The 24,504-nt window shown below is 38.5% G+C and overlaps 1 protein-coding gene across 3 annotated transcripts in view; it reads left to right on the top strand.

Moving 5' to 3' along the window:
• Positions 1–23,488, top strand: part of PHIP (PHIP subunit of CUL4-Ring ligase complex) — a 100,598-nt gene extending 77,110 nt beyond the window's left edge. The window contains exons 27-40 of one of the 3 annotated variants that reach the window (XM_077306126.1): positions 1–83; positions 3,576–3,687; positions 4,703–4,815; positions 6,282–6,437; positions 6,854–6,974; positions 8,346–8,471; positions 10,596–10,668; positions 11,458–11,508; positions 11,904–12,053; positions 12,167–12,319; positions 13,083–13,246; positions 13,738–14,003; positions 14,480–14,641; positions 16,759–23,488. In XM_077306126.1, coding sequence (XP_077162241.1) covers positions 1–83; positions 3,576–3,687; positions 4,703–4,815; positions 6,282–6,437; positions 6,854–6,974; positions 8,346–8,471; positions 10,596–10,668; positions 11,458–11,508; positions 11,904–12,053; positions 12,167–12,319; positions 13,083–13,246; positions 13,738–14,003; positions 14,480–14,641; positions 16,759–17,405 — 2,377 coding nt within the window. In that variant the 3' untranslated portion in view covers positions 17,406–23,488. Of the gene's footprint in view, positions 84–3,575; positions 3,688–4,702; positions 4,816–6,281; positions 6,438–6,853; positions 6,975–8,345; positions 8,472–10,595; positions 10,669–11,457; positions 11,509–11,903; positions 12,054–12,166; positions 12,320–13,082; positions 13,247–13,737; positions 14,004–14,479; positions 14,642–16,758 lie in introns of those variants that run through there. The other 2 variants (XM_077306135.1, XR_013225908.1) reach the window with 2 other exon arrangements.
• The last annotated feature ends 1,016 nt before the right edge of the window (positions 23,489–24,504 follow it).

The following is a 24,504-nucleotide window of genomic DNA, read 5'->3' on the forward strand; positions in this document are numbered from 1 at the left end:
GTATCATGATATGCCAGATGTTATAGATTTTCTAGTCTTAAGACAGCAGTTTGATGATGCAAAGCACAGACGATGGAACATAGGTAGGTGCCTTAAGATGCAAACAGAACTGAGAGAGAATTTTTTATGAAGTATAATAATTGATGATGAATCCTCGGACAAGCTGTGTTGATAACCACAGGTTTAGATGAATTTAAAAGGTGATTTAACATCCATAGAACTGAGGTTTTTCACTGACTATTAATTTAGACAGCTGTCATAGGGCAATATAGCTCTGTACAGCAGTTTCTGGGAAGATAGCTGTGTAAAGCAGGGATTCTATATGACTAAAATGGAGAAGGGCAAACCTTATATGCTGCCCTGAGCTTTATGAAGAAAAAGTAGAGTAAAGATAGGTCAAGATTGAGAAATACAGCTGACCACTGTTTGAAACAGGTTGCTGTGCTGGATGGTCCAATTTTGCTAGTACGATCTAGCAAGCTTTTTATTATGCTTTGTTAAATTAACATGCCAGTATGCACCGAGACAAACTTCCCTTCGTTTTAGCGGTGTCAGATTAGAAATATACTCTTTCTCATTGTTTCATGTAAAAATATGAATAATTTAGGGTCACTTCCAGGCTGGATTTCTGTAACTCACTCTACACTGGCCTGGCCTTGTTCTTGACCCAGAAACTCCAGCTGGTGCAGGATGTGGCTGCTAGGGGCGCTAACCTGGAAGGGCCCACATCCAGCCTGTGCTGAGGCAGGTGCATTGGTTGCCAGCTCTGGCCCGGATCAAGTTCAAGGTTTTGGTTTTAACCTTTAGAGCCATTTGTATCTTGGGCCCTACCTATCTGAGGGGCTGCTTGTCTCATGCCCTCTGCAGGGTTCTCCTTCAGTGGGGCCGAAGTCATCAAGGTGGTTAGGCTGTGCAATTTGAAATGCAAATTGAAATGCAATTTTTTGCCAATTCTCTTTGAGTGACTATTGAGTGACCTCTCAGGTAGGACAACTAGAGCCTTGCTCTGAATCTGAACAGACTTTTCGTTACAAACTATAGGAATTTAGAAAGAAAGAATCTTTGAAGAGCCTCCAGCATGGGGGCACAGGTGCAAACACAGTGAAGGGATCAGTGCAGCTGCAGAGACCCCTAAAGAGCTTTCAGGAGCCTTGGGCCTCAAATCCTCCAACACAGCGGCAGTCCAGAGAACATGTCTGGCCTTCCTCCTCCCGTGCTTGCAAGGCAGGCCAGAAGATGAAGCAGGCTGGGGCCGAGAAAAGGAGCAGCGTTGCAGGGCGGCCGCTCCTCCAGCCCCACCATTCAGGTCAAGCTCCCTAAGAAGAAGAAGAAGGTGACAGACAGCTATCTTACTGCCAGCGGCGGCAGGAGTTCCGCCAGCCGCGCTAGGAGCAGACTGAAAAATCTTCAGGCTGCCAACATGGGAGTAAAACCACTGGGAAGAGGTCAGTGGACCCAGGCCAGGAAGAGGAGTAGAGTAGTGCTGCAAGGCAGGTGCTCCTCCAGCTCCATTGCTTGGAACAAATTTGCCAATATAAAGAAGGGGACAGACAGCTACCTGACTGCTGGTGGCAACGCATGTTCCGAAGCTCCAGAATGCTGCTGCAGCCAGGAACAGATGCCTGTAGTGAAGCACTGAGCTGTGGCACAGAGAACCACATATTGGAACATCACAGGAGACCCCAGTAGTGAGTCCCCTAGCCTGGTAGCAGCTACTCAGCCCACTTCCCCTGCATGTCTGCAGGGGGCAGTGGCAAAAGTGTCCCAGAGCCCAAGGGCCAGGGTGATCCCTATGCAGCTTGCCTCACTGGGGCTTGGAGCCCTAAGATGGTGCCAGCCATACAGCCTAGCAAGATGGCGCCCAGCATCTCACCTGAATGAAAGTTCCGGGCTTTGGGCTACAGGAACTGGGACTCATGGCATCATCACAGAATACACTCAAACACCAAAGATCTCTAAGGATCACAGTGCATTCCACTGTGAGACTGGAGAGGTCACTCAAGGAGGATTGGCAAAAAATTGGATTTCAATTTGCCCTACCTGAGTGAGCAGATGTGCGACCTAATCACCTGGCTGACTCCGCCCCACTGAAGAGAAGCATCCTTCAGGTAAGATCCAGTGTTTTGTTCTTCGCTCTGCGGGTGCTAATTTGCTGGAGGTCCCTGGGCCCTACCTGGTGGAATGAGCTCCCAGAAGAGCTGAGGGCCTTGTTGGAGCTTTCACAGTTCCGCAGGGCCTGTATGATGGAGCTCTTCTGCCAGGTCTTTGGGTGAGGCCAGGGCTAAGATCATTTGGGTCCCTCCGTGGGATCAGGTCATCATTTTAACACCTGTGACTTCTGCCTTGTGTGGCTGTCTGGGGCAGGGAAGGTCCGGGGGATTGTTTTATGGGGTTTTATTATGGACTTATTTGTACACTACCACGAATCTTTCAAGAGAAATCTAATAATTTCTATAGAAATCTAATAATACTTAAATATGTGAAATCCTGCAAGCAGAGCTCCATTGTGCCTTCTGACACTACCTCCAGGGGTCATGAGACCCACACAAACTGGCATTTGGTGCATTTGGGGATTCAGCAGTGAAAGGGAGGGAAATCAGTAATTTAAAATTAGTTTCCTAATTTGTGTAGTCATGATTATCTGCTTAATCTGTCAGCACGTGGCACATAGGTGTCTATAACTTCAAAAAGTGCATGGCAAAGAACAGTAAAGCCTATATCTTCTCTGTCAGTTAGTGTACCTAGGCAAGCCTTTCAGTGTTTCTGTAGCTGTAAGAATGATCATTAACTTGCATCAGCTGAGCATTAAGGTGTCTAAAAAGTATTCTAATGCTCTTTCTTTAGCAACTAAGACCTACCAAGTCATTCTCTTTCATCTGAGAAAATCAGGCTTTAATTTATTTTTCTCTCCCTGCATTTATTCAGCTCGATTTTATGTTCGTTGACATTTCTCAAATAACAATGTTCTCAAGCAAAGTATACAAAGATTGAGCTATTTAGACCAAAGCAAAGAAAATGGTTCCTTTGTTGAAAATTCAGGTTATATATTTAAATCAATGTTGGAAATATTTAAAAATCCTCTTAGTTTCTTTTATTATGTATATTGATTTAATGTCTCTAAATATAAATCAAATTTGTGCAGGTCTAAGATGCTGAAATATGTTCTGAGCTGGAAATGTATAAATTACATCTGATGTAATTTGGCCCCTGTCCTATTTTGCTTGTAGTACAAAATTGACTATCACTGGCATGATAGTCACTTTTCCTAGCATGAGATGAGGAAATGCCCCAGCAATGATCATAGTCCTCTGTTGGCATCTTATGTTGGGATAATTTGTTTAGCCTCATGGGACAGATTGTTCTTTATTCATCTGTTCCAGTTGCAGTTATCATTTCAGATTCAGAGTCAGAAAACCCTTATTGGCACAGATTCAGTTATCATTTGTGGGTTTTGTATCTTCTGCCTGGTGCATTACTTAGGAAAAATGATATCTTTAAAAATTGGTAGCATTTGTTAAAATTTTTGCAAAGATATTGCCTTTGGATTAAACATGTTTCTTTACATTTTCATCTAGGTGATCGATTTAGGTCAGTAATTGATGATGCTTGGTGGTTTGGAACAATAGAAAGCCAAGAGCCTCTTCAAGCTGATTATCCTGACAGCTTGTTTCAGTGCTACAATGTCTGGTTAGTAATTTTGTACATAGAATTTTATTCTACTCTTGCCATACATCTTTATTTAGTGTATTTATACCCCACTTTTCAGCCATGTAGGTTTCCAAAAGCAGTTTACAGTTAAAATCCATTTTGTATATGGCACAAGCATATCATCCTAAGTGTGCTGGTTGAGGAGTCGAGTATTATTGGTTGCTTACTCATCTAGCTTCCCCTCTTTTTTTTTTTGCATTTTAAGTTGCTCTAGCCTTTTATCCTTTCTACCTTCATCCTTCCTTGCTCATTTGTTCATATTATACATTTTAAATTAAAGGTGTTTCCTGAAATTCCAGGTTCTATCTTCTTACCCCATAATTAAAGAAGCTGTACCAACATTTGAACTCTAGAAGAACAAAACATTTATTTAGAAGTGATGACAAGTTAGAGCAGGCTTTCTCAACCAGGGTTTCATGAAACACTGGGGCTTCTTGAGGGCTTTGGAAGGGTGTCTTGAATGGTGGGGATTAATTTTATATTTTTAAATTTATTAAACATTTATCAACCCCCCTCCCAAAATGGCCAATGATGGTCCTGGTAGGGGTGGGAAGGGAGGGACCTGGGTGGGCATGTACATAGTTATGCTTCCCAACCATATTCTGCATGATTGCACCACTTCTGGGGTTTCTTGAAGCCTGAAGAATGTTTCAGGGGTTTCTCAACAGTAAACAAATATGGAAAAGGCTGTGTTATAGGAACTGTCTGACATCTGGAACATTCTTTGAGCTGTTTGTGGCTTCTGTTAGGTGGATCCCATGGTGTCCCTGTGTAAAGGCTTCCTTGCTGAACATGCATTTCACCACACAGATGCTCATGCTCTGGAGAGTTGTTGACCATTTGCCGTCTTTACGTCCAGTGAATTTAATTATTACTTGATAGATTTTATTTTTTGCATTCACTTTAAATATTTGAGGGGGACATTACTGATCAGTTAAAATACTCATATAAAAATGCTAATAATAGGAAATTTGACTGTATTTTTTTCTTGAAGTTGGGACAATGGAGACACTGAGAAAATGAGTCCTTGGGATATGGAGCCTATACCAGACAATGGTATGTGTCTACTTTCCCCTAGATGTACAGAAAGGAGACAGAACTTACTGTGTACGTATGTGATAAAGTGTAAAGGTGTTTATGCTCTAAAAGAAGGGGGAAAATGAAGCAGAATTCGTCTTTACAGTGTTTAAAATGTTATAGAAAATGAAATGGTTAGTTTCAAGGGACTATCAGCAGAGCTTTACTAATGGAATAGAACTTCCCTGTCCTCCCCAATTCCCCATCCATGTATTCAGCTGGTTTCCCAATATGCTTTTTCTTGCATATAGGGAACCCTAAGGGGCCATAGGAAAGGAGTGCCTATAAAAATAATTGGTTTTTCTACTGTCAAGTGTATTAGAGCTGTGGGAAATTGTACTGGTTTTAAATTTTTAGGTTTTATTTAGTGAATAAAATGATATGATTTGTTTTGAACAAAGGCTTTTCAAAATTTCAGAAAATATTTTTGTGGCTGTTTGCACTGATCAGGATAAAATAACCCAAATGACATGGGGAGCCATTTTCATGGAATATTTTAAAGAAGCTTTGACCACAAGTCAAAATGAAAACCAGCAAGATATATCAGTTAGTATAGCAGACTAGAATCTGGCAATCTGTATTTGAACCTCCACTTGCCATAGAAGTTTCCTTGGGTGACTTTGGGCAAGTCACACTTTCAAACTAACCTACTTCATGGTACAGTTGGTGTGAGCATAAAATGGAGGAGGGTAGAACAGTATTGTGAACCACTTTGGGTCCCAGTTGGAGAGAAAAGGGGGGTATAAATAACAATGTGTGGAGACAAACAGTTACAAATTAACATTAAAAAATTTAATTTCCAAACAGTAGTTTATGTAAGTTAAATCCTGCCCTGATACTAGCAAAATTTCCTTTCCCTGAGATTTTATTTTGGCCTTATTAATATTAGGTTTCAAATATAGATATTAAAGGGTGATTTTAGAGAGATTAGCAGCATCTGAGCTTTTCTTTAGAATTTTCATCACCTAATGTGTTCCAGGCTATAACTGGTTAATGACAATAGTTATTGTTGTGTTAATGTGGAATTATGACAGATTTAATTAAAAAACAAACAAAAACTCCTAGTTAACTGTAATTTGAATGAGTAGAAGGGAAAGAAATATGAGCCTGCCTTATAAACCATAATATGGTCTCTCTAGTATTATCTGCTCTGGCAGTCACTTTTCAAGTATAAAGCAACTGTTTTCCAGGTATTAGAACCTGAAAATCTTTGACGTGGAGTTGTTAGATTGAAATTTTTGAATGGTAGCCAGCATATGTAAACCTTCTTCCAAACCTGGATGAAAATAGCAGACTTGCAAATTCATGGAAGATTATATGAGATACAGTTTTAGCTCAAAATATATTTCATTTATCTTCAGAATATATTTAGTACTGACCACAATGGAATTTTTATTCTTCACACTGTTGCTCTGTTTTCTTCCTAGGTGTACATTATCTGCAGTTGTAATTATGATTATATTGGCTGTTAATATTTATCATTTGCTATATTTCAGCTGTGTTTCCGGAAGAGCTTGGAACTAGTGTTCCTTTAACGACTGCAGAAAGTAGAGCATTGATTTACAAACCTCTGGATGGAGAATGGGGCTCCAGGACCCGAGATGATGAATGTGAGAGGATAATAGCAGGAATAAACCAGTTGATGACTCTAGGTAATATTATTTTGGGAAGATAGCATCTTAATGCGCCTTGAGTGTCAGTTTAGCATCTTGTGGGTTTTTTAATTTTGCTGTGCAAGTTTAATTTTTTGTTCACGTCAAAAGTGTTTTTGAAATTCTTGTTATTTGGGATCACTTCACATGTGGCACTTGTGCACAAAAAAACATCCCCATGCAAGAAACATTTTAGAGAAAGCAAAATTTATTTGTTAGTAATTAAATAAAATGGCCAAATATCTAATCAGCTATGGGTCACATCTGCCGCTTCTGCTTGGCTCTTCTTATTGAAAAGCTTGCAAAATTAAAATATAACGAGTATATCTTGCAAATATTTCACTTATAATACATATACACTTATGCTTCATGTCTCCAGTGTTGTAGTAATAAGTTTTATTCTCCCTCATGTTTAGATATTGCATCACCTTTTGTTGCACCTGTGGATTTTCAGGCTTATCCAATGTACTGCACTGTTGTTGCATACCCTACTGATCTCAGTACGATTAAGCAGAGACTGGAAAATAGATTTTACAGGTTTGTTCTGAGTTACCTATGTGGCTTTAAAATGATTCTCCAGACATTTTTCATGCGAAGGCAACTTTTTGGACTGCTTTAAACAGTTTTGAAGTAATGCATCTAGCTAAGCTATGCACATCCTAGCTAAATGAACTTAGTATGATGGGATAGTTTGGGTTTTTCTTTGCCATCAAGTTGCAGCAAATATATGGTGACCTTCATAAGGTTTTCAAGGTAAGAGATGTTCACAGGTGGTTTGCCACTTCCTGCCTCTGCATAGCAACCATAGAAGTTCTTGGTGGTTTCCTATCCAAGTACTAACCAGGGCTGGCCTTGCTTAGCTTTGGAGTTCTGGCAAAATTAGCCTAGCTTTAGCTATCCAGGTTAGCACTTTCCCTGTTTTAGTGTTAATCTTACAGTGCTTAACTTGATCTAGATGGTGCTGACTTTTGAAGAGATGATCTAAAAAGACTTCTGATTGCCCTGAGAACTCCTTAGTTTCCTGATTTCTTTCACAAACAATCTTTGCAAGGCCACTTTCAATTTTATTCCTTTGAGCCCTGTAGCTGTTTGTCCAAGACACTTTGGTACATAAATACCCAGGGTGTAGGCTTCCTATCTTCCATTTTCTTGTGTCTTCATATCACATTTGTGGTGAGCCATCGCCACAAATGCGATACAAGGACACAAGAGACTTGCATTGATTTCTGATTTTGAATGCCTTAATTTAAGCTAGAGTTAATCAGAGCACAGTCCCAGTACTTGATTTCTGTACTAAGGCACGGCAAAGCAAAGCCCTTAGAACATCCTTTTTCAACCTTTTGGCCATGGAGGTACTGCTGAAATATTTTTTAGATTTTGAAGTACTAGGAAGTGATATCAGCTGGCCACACCTCCCTGCCACATCCTCCTGGAAGTGCAAGGAACCTATGTCTGGGCCCCTCCCCTTCCTATCCCATCCAGGCCTTGACCACTTGTGTGTGTGTGGGGGGGGAGACCAACCTGTCCAAATAAGAGTACATTTTAAAAAATTAACTCACAAACCCTTTCACTTGGAACTTGAAATGGCAGGCACAGAGTGTCATTTTGAAAAAAACATATGCCATGGTACCATTAAGGGACTTTCACAGTATTTACTTTTTATATTCTTTAAAATTTTTAAATGTTATATATCTGCCTTCTGACGGGAAGGGGATACTGACAATAGACCCTGCTGGGGGAACAAAGGAAGGCAATCTTGAGTCATATTTTGTAAGTATTAAGTTGTTGTTACTAATTTGTGCCAATCTTTGGTCTTTCTTTGGGGAAACTTTTATAGGTATGGATTAAATATTTGGACTAAACATTTAATAGTATCACTGCAATATTTCAATTTTTTCCATTTCAAAGGCGACTTTCTTCACTTATGTGGGAAGTTCGGTATATAGAATATAATACACGCACATTCAATGAACCTGGAAGTCCTATTGTCAAATCTGCCAAGTTTGTTACAGATCTCCTGTTGCACTTCATAAAGTAAGCAAATTCCAAAAGGAGAAATTATTTTACAAGGTTTTGTCTATTTTGTGGTAGGTTTACAAAGTTCTACTTCCATTATCAGGAGGTAAGGAATGAGGAATATTACTCTTACAATTCCTGCTGTTTCAAAAACCCCTTTGAGATAGATTCCTGAAAGCTAGTATTCTATGACTATATTTCATGGTAATATTTTAAGTCATAAAGTATGTTTATGGATTAATATAAGCAGGTCACTTTTCTCTGGTACTGACAATGTACATGTTTAGTGAGCAAAGTTAATGCTACCTATGTTTTATTTTTGACATTATACTATATTACATTATTTTTTCACTGGGTTCTAGAATTTTGATTTATTTATTATGTAGTTGGTTGAGTATAAAATATAGCTTCAGGTACAACAGGGATGTAGAAATCAGTTTTTCTATAATCACATTACATGAAACTCGTACTGTCAAGGTAAGCCTGAAGATTTTCTGTGAACAGCAGGTTAAATTATTCCCTGGCATATCTAGAAAACTCCTTGAGGCAAATTCTCACTCCCAGTATCATCTTTTCCCTTAGTTTAAGATTGCTAACTATTGATATAACAAAATTGCAAGTACTTAGCACTTAAATTAATTGCTGTATTGGTTATTGTTTTATGTGAGTCCTTAACAAATCATAGAATCATGGAGTTGGAAGGGGTCATCTAGTCCAACCCCCTGCTCAACGCAGGATCAGCCCAAAGCATCCTAAAGCAAACAAAACACTTGCAGTTAGATTATTTCTGTATAGAAAGATGCAAAGCTATATACATCTGATGTTCTTCTTGCCACTTGGGTGTTCCCAGGATGTTCAGTGGCAAATGGTGAGACAAGAACTAGCATAATATGTTTTATCACAATAGATGGGAGCTAAAAAAAAGTCTGTTAATCTCTCTGGAATGGTTTAGTAATTTGGCGGGAAAGCAATAGTTAAATCATTAATCCATCTGATATATAAAATGTATTCTCTCCTTTTAAAGTTGCGGCAACAGTCATTTACTCTTATGAAGTGTTCTAACACGGGGGTCATCACCCCCTGGGCTGCCGGCCACTGCCGGGCCACGCAAGCCTCGGCAGCGGGCCGCAAGGGCCACGCCTCCCTCTCCCCGCCCCCCTGCAGCGAGAAGCTTGCGGCCTGGCGAGCTTCTCGCTGCAGGAGGGGAGGAAGAGGGAGGTGTGGCTGCTGGCATGCCGGCAGGTGCAAACGTGGATGTGTGGAGCTGCTGCACATACACGTTTGTGGCAGTTTCACACATGTACAGAACTACGTGCATGCACGAAACTGTTGCATGTGCGTGTTCGCACCCCGCTGGGGACGTGAATGTGCATGCACGGGGCTCCTGCGCATGCGCAGTGCCCCCGAGCCACCCTCTCCCCCCATCCTTCCTAGCAGTCCGCAACCAGGAAAAGGTTGCGGGCCACTGTTCTAACCAACCTGGTTTTATTGTTGCTGATGTTAATGTCTTGGCAGCAAATACTTTTTGAGCCCTGTAGTTCCTTAGGGACCAACAAAGGGATTTTTGTGGCGGGGGGGGGGGGAGGAGGAATGAGATTTCAAGAGTCAAAGCACCCTTCATGTCTGACAAAAGAAGTTTTGGTTCTTGAAGACTCACAACTCCTAAAATCTTGTTGGTCTTTAAGGCGCTGCTGGATTGAGATGTAGCCAACAAAAGAATAGCAAGGGTTAGAGCTGAGCAGTAGGAAGGTTAACTTCTAAGTCAGGTGGAGATGATGAGGCTATTCTGGATTATGAACCATTTTTTCCAGGCATAATAGTTTTTGATTAGTAAATGTTGCTTTGATGACTTGAAGATTTAAGTATAAGAATACAACAGACTGCCAAGTGTCAGGGGACCATCATACTTTATGCTGTGTGACATTAGATGCTACAGCAAGAAGAGCTGTTGGGTCGCATAGCTTTCTTTGTGTCAAACTCAGATTCTAAAAATTTCAATCTAGACCAATATTTACTTGAAAACCTTTATCCTAACAGTGCTGTTTTCTAAATTAGGAAATGTTTGCTTATATTCTTATGTATATAGATAGATACTTTATACAAACAAACTATTAACAGACAGGGTTTTTTTGTATTGAACAGAGATCAGACGTGCTATGATATCATTCTTCTGTATAATACCATGAAGAAAAAGGTCTTATCTGACTCAGAGGAGGTACGCAAACTCGATATATAAAACTTTGCCTTATAAAATTTTGAGAAAATATGGTTTTATTAATGTATGATCGGTTGAATCTCACCAGTTTTTCTGCTGGTGGCAAAAGATGGAGGGATTCCCTTCAGCCATAAAAAGCTTAAGACCATGGAACCTGTATGAATGAAAGCCATGTGAAATGGGTAATAGAGGGAGGAGATAAAATGGGTGTAATTGAATGGTAAAGATGGTTGAATCAAAACTTTATTATCTGTATTACCCTGTATTAATTTTACTGTTTTTATCAGAAACTTGTATTATAACTGTTGTACACTGCCCTGAATCTGACAGAGGGCAGTCTATATTAATTAAATAATAATAATAATAATAATAATATATAACAATCCCACTTTTCAGCTAAAACTTGGCTTACAGAACAGCTCATATCATTTGTTGTGCAAAATGCTATGGGCAGAAGTGGCTTTTGGACAGAACTAGCTTCAGAATTAATGGAGCAGTGTGCGGAATTAGCCTTTCCTCTATCTGATGCCTCATTAGAGACAATTTCTAGCTGCAAGATGAGAGGATTGCACAGACTTGCTACATTGAGTTCTCCATGTTTTTAAGGCAAAGGATGATTCCCAGTCCCTACTCAATTGTTCCACTACGAAGCAGTGGGGATGGATTCAGCAACAGTATTCATACAGAAAAATTATACTTGAATATTGCAACTAGATTGTGTTGTAGTTAAAATATTTTTCAAATGAGTAATATTTTTACATCCTGTGATGAATATTTTATTGCTTAAAGGAAGAAGAGAAAGATATTAACATGCCTGGAACTTCCACTAGAAAGAGGAAGGTAATTTGTTTTATATTAGAGATCTGTTGTGGACTTGTATAAAGATGTAACAGTATGTCAAGACAGATTTGATGACATGTATTTACGTACTGATGTTATTTAATACCAGTTATTGCCCATGCTTCTCAAAATGCAGTATATGAGTAGTATTAAACCCAGCATTTAAGGTGTGATTTGCTTCCTGGCTGAGAGGCTGATGGTGACAGTAGATCTAAAGACCAATATTCTGATTTGGGTTGCCTTGCTAAAATGGTCATAAATCACTGTTGCTAGTTTATTAGCTGACCCCCCCTCCCCCCGAGGTAAAGGAATAATCAGGTTCTTTTTTTAATCTGCAAAAATTCTATTTGCTTGTTTATTTATTAAATAAGCTAATTTCAAACTTGACATTTCAGGATCATCAGCCAAAGCGGAGGCTACGTAACAGGGCTCAATCATATGATATCCAGGCATGGAAAAAACAGTGCCAGGAATTGTTGAATCTTATTTTTCAGTGTGAGGATTCTGAACCTTTCCGCCAACCAGTAGATCTTCTTGAGTATCCAGTAAGTATTTGCAAAATTATAATTGTATCAAACATACTGAATTGAGGGAATAGAATGCATATTGATTAGTAATGTGCTATCAAATTACTAAACAGAATTCTTATATTTTTAAGGATTACAGAGACATAATTGATACTCCAATGGATTTTGCCACTGTTCGAGAAACACTAGAAGTAGGGAACTACGAGTCACCAATGGAGTTGTGTAAAGATGTGAGGCTAATCTTCAGCAACTCCAAAGTCTATACACCATGCAAAAGATCAAGGGTATGGTATTCTGATTCCTTAAAAATGTAATGATATATCTGCTACATTCATTCTTGGAAAAGTTAGTCAAGTATGGCACGTAATATGAACACCGAAATGCAGCCATAGATTAATTCTGAAATCCTTTTAAAAATCTAGTCAGTGCTTTTATTTGGAAGAATATTTGGAAGAATATCTTATTTGATACAACGAGTCATCTTTAATCTGATTTAAAGCAGCTGCAGTGTTGGCTTTCATGGGCTGAATCCAGCTTTTCCACTAATGCAGCAAACTTGCTGAGAGGATCTCTGCTACCTTCTAAGGGCAGGCAGGGAGAAATGGAAAATGTATTTATTTATTATTTCATTTCTATACCACCCTACTCCCAAAGGGCTTGGGGTGATTTAGATTTGGTTAAGCATTGGATCTAGCCCATAATGCATGTTTACTGTGCACATCCTTTTAAAAAAAATGCTCAAAGTTACTCATGTTCGCACCCAGCTTTATCAGCCGTAGAGAGAAATGGGGCAGGGTTTGTGCAAGATCTGTGCAGAGAGAACTCTTGTTATTCCAGTGTCCCATTGCCTGAGCACTGAATTTATTAAATAAAATAAGTACTCCCCTTCTTGTATATTCTGCACAGATGCCGCGTGCCTGTGATGCTAGTAAATGTTGCAGTGATTTATGTTACTTAATACAGCAAACAGAGGGCAAAAAATTACATTTTGAAGCAAACTTTGTTCAGAATTTACTTTCATTAATGGAATTCTAATATTTTAAATAGATTTACAGCATGAGCCTGCGTCTGTCTGCCTTCTTTGAGGAACATATAAGTTCCATTTTATCAGATTACAAATCTGCTTTGCGCTTTCATAAAAGAAACACAATTAAAAAGAGGAGGAAGAAAAGAAGTAGAAGCAGTTCTCTTTCTAGTAGTGCTACATCAAGGTATGATGCTTTATTTAATGTAATTGAAAGTAGTATGAGAATTGCTTACCTTTTAACTTCATTGGTGAACAGCTGTGCATGCATACTGTGTGGTGGGGGCGGGGGGGGGGGGTAACTGATCCCAATGGTATAGGGAAGCAAAAGCTGTCCTCACATGTACCTGTTCAAGGAGTTGTTGAATTGGGCTATTCCAGGCATATGTGTACACACCCAGTTTGTGTAAGCAGAACATTTCCCATAACTATACTTCTTAATAGATTTTTCTAGATCTTTCAAATGTGGCGTCTCACCAACATAAAAATTCTAGTTAGCCTAGTAACTTGGTGTCTCCTTGTCTTAATCCTGACACCACCACCCTATTGACATTTGTTCTTCCCTTTCATGCTTTCTGAAATAACTCCAGAATGGAGAGGAAAGAGAGACAGTTTGTGTTGCTTTAGTTTTATCCTGTAAAATAACATCATGTATCAGTCATATCTTTCTGCTTGCAGTCCTGATAGAAAGCGACGATTATTAAAACCACAACTAAAAGCTGAATCCCCAGCTGTGCCTACAACCTCTGCGCCTGTGCGTTCAACATCCTTGAGAAATTTTCCAGCTCAGATGAATGGAAAAGTCGCTGAATCAGCCACTCTGGTCCGAACTAGGAGCACTAGGGCAGTGGCAGAAATGGCTGTGAATGAACAGCCATCTACTTCTTCAGGAGGGAAGCCTTTAACTGTGAAAACTAGTGCTACTATTGCATCAGGGAAATCAGGTGAGTCAACTCTGTGACAATCATTATGGCTTTTAAATCTATAATAATTCCTATTTCACTCATTGTTCACTATATTAATCAAGTTTTCCACTGGTGAAAAGGAAGGGCTGCCCTTTGACCTCCAACTGGCTATACTGGAGATCATGGGATCTGCATGGATAACAGCAATGAGGAATGGAAGCTATAATAAGAAAGGAGATTGAGTGAAAAAGACTGCCTTATCATACTCAGCCATATTTGGCTATGTCCTTAGTATTTTGATTGAGAATCTTCTCTATGTGGATTGTTGATTTCTAAGAAAACTTAGAAATATAAGAATCAGTGATTGAAAATTTTTAAAATAGGGCTTCATTGATGTTTTTTTTATAATTACGAAGTGATTTTAGGCGTGAACTTAATTGATAAGTTCATTTAAAGCTCTGATAAAGTATCTTTATGAAAACCATTTTTATAGTCTTACAATTTTGTCTTCTCAGTACTGGAGAATTCCACCAAACATTCCAAGAACCAGAATGCTTTATTAGTCTCCGATCCAACCAATTACACTCACAACACGAGGAATAATACTACAAAAGAAAATGTGGAGAAAGACAAACCAGTTAAACGGAAACCAAAGTTATCCGCTCTCAGCCCACAGGGTAAGGGCCTTTTTGTTTTTAATATTAGTAGTTGCATCCTTATATGATATGTAAAATCACCAAATCTGCAAGATTGGATTCACAGAGAGATGTAGCTGTCAGAGCATTAGTTCTTACTTGGAAGCTGGTCTCATGAAGTGAGATTTGCCACCTGGAAACATGAAGCTGCCTTGTACTGAGTGAGACCATTTTTCTACCAAGGTCATCACTATCTACTCTGCTGGCAGCTGCTCTCCAGAGGTCTTTCACATCACCTGATCCTTTTAACTGGAGATTCTGAGGGTTGAGCCTGGGACCTTCTGCATGCAAAACAGTAGCTCTGCCAATTAATCATTTCTTCACTCTCATCATTGATTACTTGAAAGAAACCTAACACTTTCTTAAGCTCAATCATGGCCTATATTAAGGTATTTAAATAGCAAGTTCTTTAAAGATAGATGATTATCTAAAAATTAAGTTAATGTGAAATCTTTGGAATGGAGGAAAGAAAAAGGAACACTGAGGATTTCCCATGTTTGACAAGCACTGGAAAACTTTTGCTGCAGTCAACAGATTTGGCTCTTCTGCTGGTCCCTTCTTTGAAATCTTTTCCTACCATTATTTATTGTTCATTTATCTTAAGGAAGTGCAGAGAATTCGCAACAGTGTCCTAGGCTAGGATAAGTCCTGTTATCTTGTATGTTGGTAAGCATTCCTACACTTAGGAATTCCAGCAATGCCGCTTCTTCCTGATCCTTCAGTGTACTCTGTGCTGTGATTTCTTCATATGCCAATGTTACTTCCCTTTGTAACCCCAGTCTTCTGACATCACCTTTTGGCAGTGGAAGCAGGTAACATCTCACACTGCAGTATAGCATAACCCAGTCTAAGAATTCAGGAGTTTCATTTTTTTGTGTAGAAAAACAAAACCTATACGTTTATCAGTTGTCTGTTACAATCCTTCCCTTTTAATACAGACACACACATTTGGGACTTGTCTTTCAGTTCTCCATACTGTCACCCATGTCAGAGTTTGTGGCCCAAGTTTTTGATTATCGGACTAGCAGATAAGTCCTTCCCCCTCCAGCAGCGGCAGCAGCACAAAGAACGTGCAGGTGGCCACAGAATGTTGGGTGGTGGGGGAAGGAAGTGGTGATTCCTCCCTCCCCTCCTGGCACATTCCAGAGCCCCGTGGAGGGCTGCAGAAGCAGCTATAGGGCTTTGAGAGGGGGGGAGGCAGCGGCCATTCCCCCCTCCCTCCCCGTGACTGCGGAGGCAGCCACGGGGCTTTGGGAGCAGGGAAAGGCAGCACCCATTCCTCCCTCCGTCTTCACCACCCTCCAGTGCCCTGCAGAGTGGTGTGGAGGCACCCGCAAGGCTTTGGGAGTGGGGGGAGGCAACGGCCATTCCCCCCTTCCTCCCTGGCACCTCGCAGAGTCCCGCGGAGTGCTGGGCAGGCTGGTGGGTGCCACTGCTTGGCCTCCTTTGCGGTAGGCAGCTCAACAGCTTGTTTGGAGTAGGGACAGTCGGGTTCATCCTTCTCGCTTCCTGGCCTGACTTTTAAGTGTCTGCATTAAAAAAGTACTTTTCCCTCTCTGAGCTATAAAGGCAGTATAGTAACTGGTTTGTTCTGAGGTAGATTTGCCTCTAAAGTATTGTTGGGTATAATTCTTCTAAGACACCAATAATTGTGCCTGATTTTGTTCAGTGCCTACATTTGCTTCTCCTAGTCCTGTTTCTCATGTTGGGAAGATCACAGTCTCCTCATTGGAAAGGGAATGAGAGGGGAGTTTGGAATGAAGTGTGTGTTTCAAATGTTCTTGGTTTAATGAGATTGTCCCTACTAGCAGTCCATTCTGCCTGGGTGTGATGTATTTGGGGACCATTGACATTACAATATATTGTATTTGACTGCACTTGTAGTGACAAAGATGATGATGGCTAAACAAAGAATGTAGAGCAAACTGGGGAGCTCCTGTCATGATGCTTGAGTTACTCAAAGGTACCCGGAGGAAGCATTTGCTCACTATAGCTAACTTAAAATTTTAAAATGTAATATACTCTTGTATTAGTATCTTGCTGCTCATGCAAAGAAAATAGGCAAATGCGACTCACATGTTGCTCTTTCTCTATATCAGATTGTAAGAATAATGTCATGGTGCTGGCATCAGGAAGCATCCAAGTAAATGGACATGGGGGACAGTCTTCAAAGCCTGTATTTAAGAGAGGTCCTGGGCGGAAACCCAAGATTGAAACTAACAACAGTACCTGTGAAGTGGTACATAAGAAAAGAGGACGGAAACCAAAAAATTTGTTACTTGCGCAGCAAAAACAATTGGGCCAGAGTACAATCCAAGCTACTAAAGACTTGCCGGCAGAGGAAGCATCTGTTTCCACTGCATGCAATTCTGTCTCTGAAAATAATGTGAAAGAAGACTTGTTACAAAAAAAAGGTCGTGGAGGCCGAAAACCTAAACGGAAGCCAGAGGCACAACCAGCAGAGTTAGAACTTGCGTTACCTGCAGATCCTAAAATACAGACAAGAAGCAAAAGGAAAAAACCAGATGAGCCTATTGAAGAAGAGTCTGAAGAACTTAAAGATTCTGAACCTCATATGAGAACTAGAAATCAGGGTAGGAGGACAGCCTTTTATAATGAAGATGACTCAGAGGAGGAGCAGCGACAGCTGCTATTTGAGGACACTTCTTTGACTTTTGGGACATCCAGCAGAGGCAGAGTCCGAAAATTGACTGAAAAAGCAAAGGCTAATCTGATTGGTTGGTAATTTCAGAATTTGAGAATGCTGATAAACAGGTACAATTGAGGAATCAATGTAACTAAGGATATCTACTTTCTGCTGCTCTTTACAGGCAAGAATATGTCTTGAGCTGAAAAAGTATAGCAAATACAAACTGAGCATTTCTTTGAAAGAAGTATGTATTTTAAACTTTTGCTATTTATTGCCCTCCAAGTAGGTTATGCATTTCAATCCCCTTTGTTCAGTTGATATTGACAATTGTATAAATAAAATTCTTGATTTGCAGAAATGTTACTGTAATTTTCAACAGAACATTATCTCTATTTGATTAAAAAGGTAATAGAATTTTTAATGTTGCAGACTGAGAACAGAACTCCTATTTTTGAATGAGCAAGGTACAATACATTTGTATAGAGTGTAGTATTTGTGTTTTACAGGATATTAGCAAAGAGTGGCAGTAAATGCTGTTCAGGAAAAATGCAAAATTACCAGACTTTGCTGTTAAGATGATGATTAATTTCAGTAGTGATTGGGCACACAGCTTTGTAGAAATCTAGTGCAGGTTGTTAGTTTATCTAGGTTCTGCCAAACAGAGAATCACAATATATATATAGATATATATCCACATTGGAAAAAGTTTGACTAATATGTCTAATTTTTCAGACCTTCATTCTTGTATCAATCAAATCTCTGTTTATTGTGCCAAAGACTGAAGAACAGGTGCAGTGGAAAGTTTTGAGTGTCAGCTTTCTATTCTGTTTTAAGACTCCATGTTCTAAATATCCATTGTTCTGCGACTCTACTAGTACTTTGTAGTAGAAAACAATTAATGCACTGGTAGGATCCTTTGACAGTTGCTTTGATATAAAACATATAATTGGGTTAAAGGATTCAAAGAAGCTGCAGGAAATGTGGGATTCTGATGTTTATTTTATGATTCTTGGTTGTTTTACATTCTGTGTTAAACTGACTAAATTTACTTTTGAAAGACATGTATGTATATATTGAATATGTACACAAGCATATAAACATATACAATATTTCCCAGGTATAATTTTTCAGGACTTTTTAGATAGTACTAGAATTTTAAAAAATTTTAAATGTCATACTTTAGTTTTAAGGGAGAAAATTGGTTATTTTCAATTATTAAAGATTAAAAGGCCAAATCACTTTTTTATGCAATCATGTTTTATACAGTGTTCTCATTGCACATTGTTTTTTTCTGCACTTTTTACAGTATACTTATCAAGCTAACAGGTCAATATATACAACCTAAAGGAAAATCCCACTTAATGATTGTGCCTTGTATTCTGTTGTTACATGCATCTTTAGTAAACTTAAGTTGTCTGTTGTAAATGACTATATGACTTGGGGGAATGTATTGCTGTATGTACTGCTATGGAAAAGAAACAGTTATTTATTTGTTTATGGTACATTTACTTATTTTATACCTTAAGAACAGACTTTAATAATACAATTTTATTGTTTAAAATATAGTCCACTTTAAAAGAAAAAAAAACATTACAAAACAGTAGCATGGTACAAAAATGTAACCACTTTTAAAATTGAATACACTGTTTTGGGGAAAAAAGGTAGCGTGTGAAAGAACAGTGGTCTTATTCTTTTACAAGCACTCTGATCTTGGTGTAGAGATGCAAGTGGTAGCAATAGGTTTCCTTTCTGCCAAGTTACCTGTACCAAAAAAATTTGTTGGCAGTTTCAGTTATGATGCTGCTGTTTGGTGGGTTGGGGAATTTAATACAACTTCCCCCTCATTCCACTAGTAGGGGGAAGGCTGGATTCATTCTTCTAATGAGTCTGAGTCTATCATTGAGACTGCTCTCACCATCTTTTGGGGGCTTTTTCATTCTTAAGAACTGCAGGCAAAATCTACCTTCAGAAGCCAATCTGTCCTTTTGGGCACATGGGTTTTAGTTCAGCACAGCACATGTGCAGCAGCACTTTCAATTTGAACCTAACTTTAAAAACAAAACTCATTCATGTTGCTTTCTAAAATGCATATTTTATTTTAGTACAGATGCTTACAAGTGTATTGGTTATCTGTAATTTCAGCTGTTTCTGTTCTCTTAGATGGCTGATCTTCATTAGGCTGTTTGAGGGTATTCTGGGGTATGGAAGGTTTTGTTTTGGCATTTTTTAAAAAGCTAACACTAATATCATTTGATATATCAATCTTATCTCAAATGGTATAGAGGGCAGTCTTCAAGATTCTGCTGACACCATCCTCCCCTGGCCCAATTCCAGCCATTTTTATTAGCATCTTCAAGAAAAGTGGATGAAGTGGCATAATACTCTTTTAAACAAAAAACCCAACAGCAACTTTATATTCTTACTAGTAATATTGGGGGCATTAAAACTGTGTACATTAAGACAGGCCTTAAAATAAGTTTGTTTCACATTTTATAATGAAAGTGTAGATTTAATTTGTTCATTTTAATTAACAGTTGATGAAGGCAGTCAATTTCAAATACAATTTCCTAATGTAATCTGCATTGTAATATAAAACAAAATGCAAAGCAAATGTGAAACTCCAGTAATATATCTACGTTATTTACATCCATGTCCCATTTGGCATGTTTATATGCATACTTACATAGAAGTAAGTATATATATGTTATGTTGGAGAATGGAATACTACAGATAGCCATCAGTGTCTGAAAATTGTACATTTCAAGTCCATAAGAACCCAAGGTCTTATTTGTGGTACACTAATGTATTCAGAATTCATGCTAATCTTATTTTTCTAACATTTTGGTTGTTCATTTGTCTAGAAAAACATATAAAAATACAACTGTGCTACATTAAAGAAGTGCTTTAGGTTGCATTTGTTTTACTTAAATTATGATCATTGATTAGATTGGATTGATTTGCAAGATGCTGCTTTTACCATGAGAGAGAATGTTTGATTTAGCACATTTAAATCTGAGCAATAAATACTGGTTCAGTAATTTAACTGTTATGTCTTACAGATAATACGGTTTCAAGCTAAATGCAATATTTATTTTTAATGGCTCATTTTACATATAAAATACTACATAGATTGCCATTTCCATTGGTAATTAACTGCTGTTCACTCAGATTTTTTACAGACGTGGCAGTAGTGAGCAGGTACATAAAAATGCAGTCTCCTGATGTAGCTTCTGTTACAAGATAGTCCATTAGTTCCCTAATGTTGTTTGTGAAATTATTTTTATATTAACCAGTGGTTACCATACTGTGGTGTCTGAAGTAAGAGCAGTATGCATTCTTTGAGCTATCACTGCTATTCTTACTTTGTTTGTTACTTCACTAGTCAAGGCCTCTCCCTATCAACAAATGTGTGGTTAACCACTAGTTAATGTTTCCCATCAGTCTAGCATGAGTGACACCCATCAAATGTTTTTTGTATTTAAACCATCTTTGTCCTTGTCGTATGAGTGACAATGCAACTTTATATCTTCCTATAGTAATTGGAGTGCACATCGTTATTTGTAGCATACTGTTTGCATGTATGATCACTTTTTAGCATTTAGTATTACTTTGGATTAATATTTTGTAAAATATAAATTAAAAGATCAAGCAGCATGTAGAATAAACCAGCTTCTTAAAATAAGTGGGCACATATATGTATTTGAAGTACCTAGATCATATGCTGCATTAATATACAGATGTGTTCAAATATAAATTGGGCTTTTTGTTTCAGAAGCTTTAATACATCTGATTTTTTAAAAAACAGTAAGACCTCAGTTCAGACCCATGTATTCACATAGTTCCTGCATATTGAGATATACCCATTTTTGTCAAAGGAGCAGAAATGTCATTACACACTCATCTTGCATGTTGCTGAAGGGGGCATAAGAGAATTTCTCTTGATTCTAGTATCTGGAAGGAATTAACTAGTATGATCTGTAACTGAATGAAGTTGAACTATTTTAAGTTAAACCGGCTCTTTAGTTTAGAATTGAAACCCGTTGCTTTTATTTTTGTAACAATTCCTGGAATATTGTACTTGAGGAAAAATAGAGCAAATTGGGCCTAATAAATTTTGTCTTTTCATGATTGCAGATCAGACTTTTTAACTAGCTGCATGGGCAGCTGAAAATGTATATTTGAGATTGACCCCAGAGCATTGGTTACACAGTTGCTATTCCTTATACAAGTCTATATTGATCATAAATTCATTGCTCGATATGAGTAGGTGAAGTTGTGTTATATTTATCATGGGCTGGATCCTAGACCTCTGTTCATTCATACCTACTTTGATGTGATTGTACGTTCCCACTGCAGATTTCCCAGTGCTGTTTCCAAGTATCCTCCAGCCCTCAGGAACTAGATTGTGAGAAGCATAGGTTGTAGCAGAAAGGGGAACCTGAGAAAGATGCATTGTGATTAGAGTGTATAGGCTCCAACACAACAGCTGAAATCTGTTAGGTGTGCATAACTGCCATTCACTTTGATGGGACATATGTGGAAATTACAAGTCAATGTCATCACTGATAGATAGCATCAAATAGTAATAGAAGGCATATAAGCAATAGTATACTGACATCATTTTTTCCCCTGACTGGTTTTACTACTCCCAAACAATCCAGATCTGAGGAATTGGCATGTGTGTGCATGCAGCTTGTGGCCAATGTTTGTAAATATTACTTTGTAACAATCATGACAATCTTCATAGAAAAAATATTTTAAACCTCAGCTTTGAAACAAAAAAATCATTTTCTCTCTGTGTTCTAACTAATGAAGGTTTAGTGCACGATCCAGTTGGCATTAATATTCTCTGTGCAGAGCAGAACTTGCAGAAGAGTTTTTGTTCCTGTTCCTTCTAATGGAGAGCTGTATTCAAGGGACAGCTGCATGTACCTAACTGCACACAAAGAGATTGACTGGATCTGGCTGTATATTTTATGATGTATGTGTCTAAGTCTTGCACTTCTTATAATTGGACCTAAGTATTCATCTAATTAAAGGGCTGTTGGATTTTTTTCTGTAAATAATGTACATAGATGTTTATACTTCAAAGAAATGGTGTACATTTCATATATACTGTCCAAGTTGGAAAATTATTTCTAATATAACAAACCTGGTCCTTTTTATGTTAACATTACATGATCTGTATTTTAATCAAGATTGCTTTTAATTACTATTGGGAAAATGGTGAAGCAAAAAAATTATTTCTATAGTTCATGTTTTGCTTTGCAGTAATGCTGAGAAAATTGTGGAACAGAAAAATACCTGCAGTTTCAAGGTGGTTACATTTGTTATTTTAAAATTCCACAGAAGAAAACCCAACATTCTAAAGACCATAAGAGTAAGAGCTTTGGTGTTGCAAAGACAAATACCCTGATCTGCATTTTAGGAAAGTAAATAATTCAGTCTCTGTTCATGTTAATTTAAATGTAAATTGATCCCTTTTGGTTTCAAGGTGGGAAAATACTTAACAGCTGGGATTTCTAAAAGATTAATACAGGTAATTGCATCAGGAAACTCAGATATGCCCTAAACAAATCCATTTTGTGTCCCGGTGATCTAGTTGCTAAAATTATTACCAATAGTTTTGCACATATGCACAAGAAGGTATTTAATGAAGTAAGCATCTGAAACACATGTTTTTAAAGCATAGGCTGTTGAGATACTTCAAAGTTACATTTTTGGACCATAACACTGCAAAAACTTGAAAAGTTCTTCAGTGAACTCTTTAAATCTTGTCACTTAAAATGTTGATGTATAGTATAGCTCAATTTAATGACATTGTCTGGAAGATTGAATTTTGAAACTGACACATTTTAAAACTGCTTATTTTGTACAGTATGATGTAAATCCCAAACTTGTCTATGTAACAACACTTTAGGTTTATCAAGGTTCATTTCTCTTAGAAAAATGCTTTTATCATGTTATAAAGTGTAGTCTCCCACATGGATGAACAGTGCCCTTCCTTTTTGTACATATTGATTGAAATTTTATTGTTATGTGAAACACTTATGTTGGTTTTGATGAATAATAACTTGGAATCCTTTTATACAAACTAGAATGTATGTGTAAGATTACTGTCACTGCAATGTAGTAACTACAAACTTATTTTTAAATAAATAGAAAACTCGTTTTTCTAAGCTGTTCTGCACTCTTTATTTTTTTACTTGGTGAGTACTTCAAGTACACAATTATGATTCATTATACCTGGATAGGTAAGAGACAGGGGCTGTAGCTCTCTGCTTCCAGAAACAATGTGTTTATATTATTACATTATGTGAAGAAAGTTGTAGGGGTTCTAAGAGTCTCGGGGCTCCAGTAGATGTGCCGGGCTCCATGCACTCTGGCTTCCCTCTATTTCCTGCCCATTGGAATCTCATTCTCCTGCCTTTAGGTGCTTCCCTTGCTCTCTGCTGGCTTCTCCATCCCTTGCTCTTCTCCTTTGCTGGATTCTCCATCAGTGCAGTTCTTCTAGTCTCTGTCTGTCTTTCTAGTTGTCAGCCCTCCACCACCTCCTCTGCCTCTGCCCCTTCCTGTTCCAGTCCTCCATCTTTTATCTGCCTCTTTTGTCTAGCTGCTTCCCCTCCCTCCAAATTGATAAAGCATCTTCCTGTCTTGCACGATGGACCTGGCTATTCTAGGTGGAAGGGAGAAGGCCAAATGCAGTCAGGGTCCTGCATACCTCAAGGAGCATCTAGTTGCCTATATCCCCTGACAAGTGACTCGCTCCATCTACTCCAACAATCTGGTGATCCCTGGTCCCAAAGAAATCAGCCTAACCCCGGCCAGAGCTCTATTTATTATTATTGTTGTTGTTGTTATAGATTTATTACCCGCCAATCCCTGACGGCTCATGGCGGGTTACATAGATTAGGATAAAACCGCATAAAACCCTAATTAAAACCCCCAGTAAAATTACAATTCTTATCCATGGCTCCAACCTGGTGGAATAATCTCCCCAATGAGTACTTAAACTGTTCCATAGGGCCTGCAAATGGGAGCTCTTCCACCAGGCTTTTGGATAAGACTAGCATCAAGGACCCCAGCAATCAACCCAACCACCAGGAAACTTTTAACCAGCAAAACCCCAAGATGTTCCTATTATATGTTGTTTGTTGCTACATGCTATTAATCGTTTATTTAGGACTCTCATATC

The sequence above is a fragment of the Paroedura picta genome, chromosome 1, assembly GCF_049243985.1.
Source record: "Paroedura picta isolate Pp20150507F chromosome 1, Ppicta_v3.0, whole genome shotgun sequence".
Lineage (NCBI taxonomy): Eukaryota > Metazoa > Chordata > Lepidosauria > Squamata > Gekkonidae > Paroedura > Paroedura picta.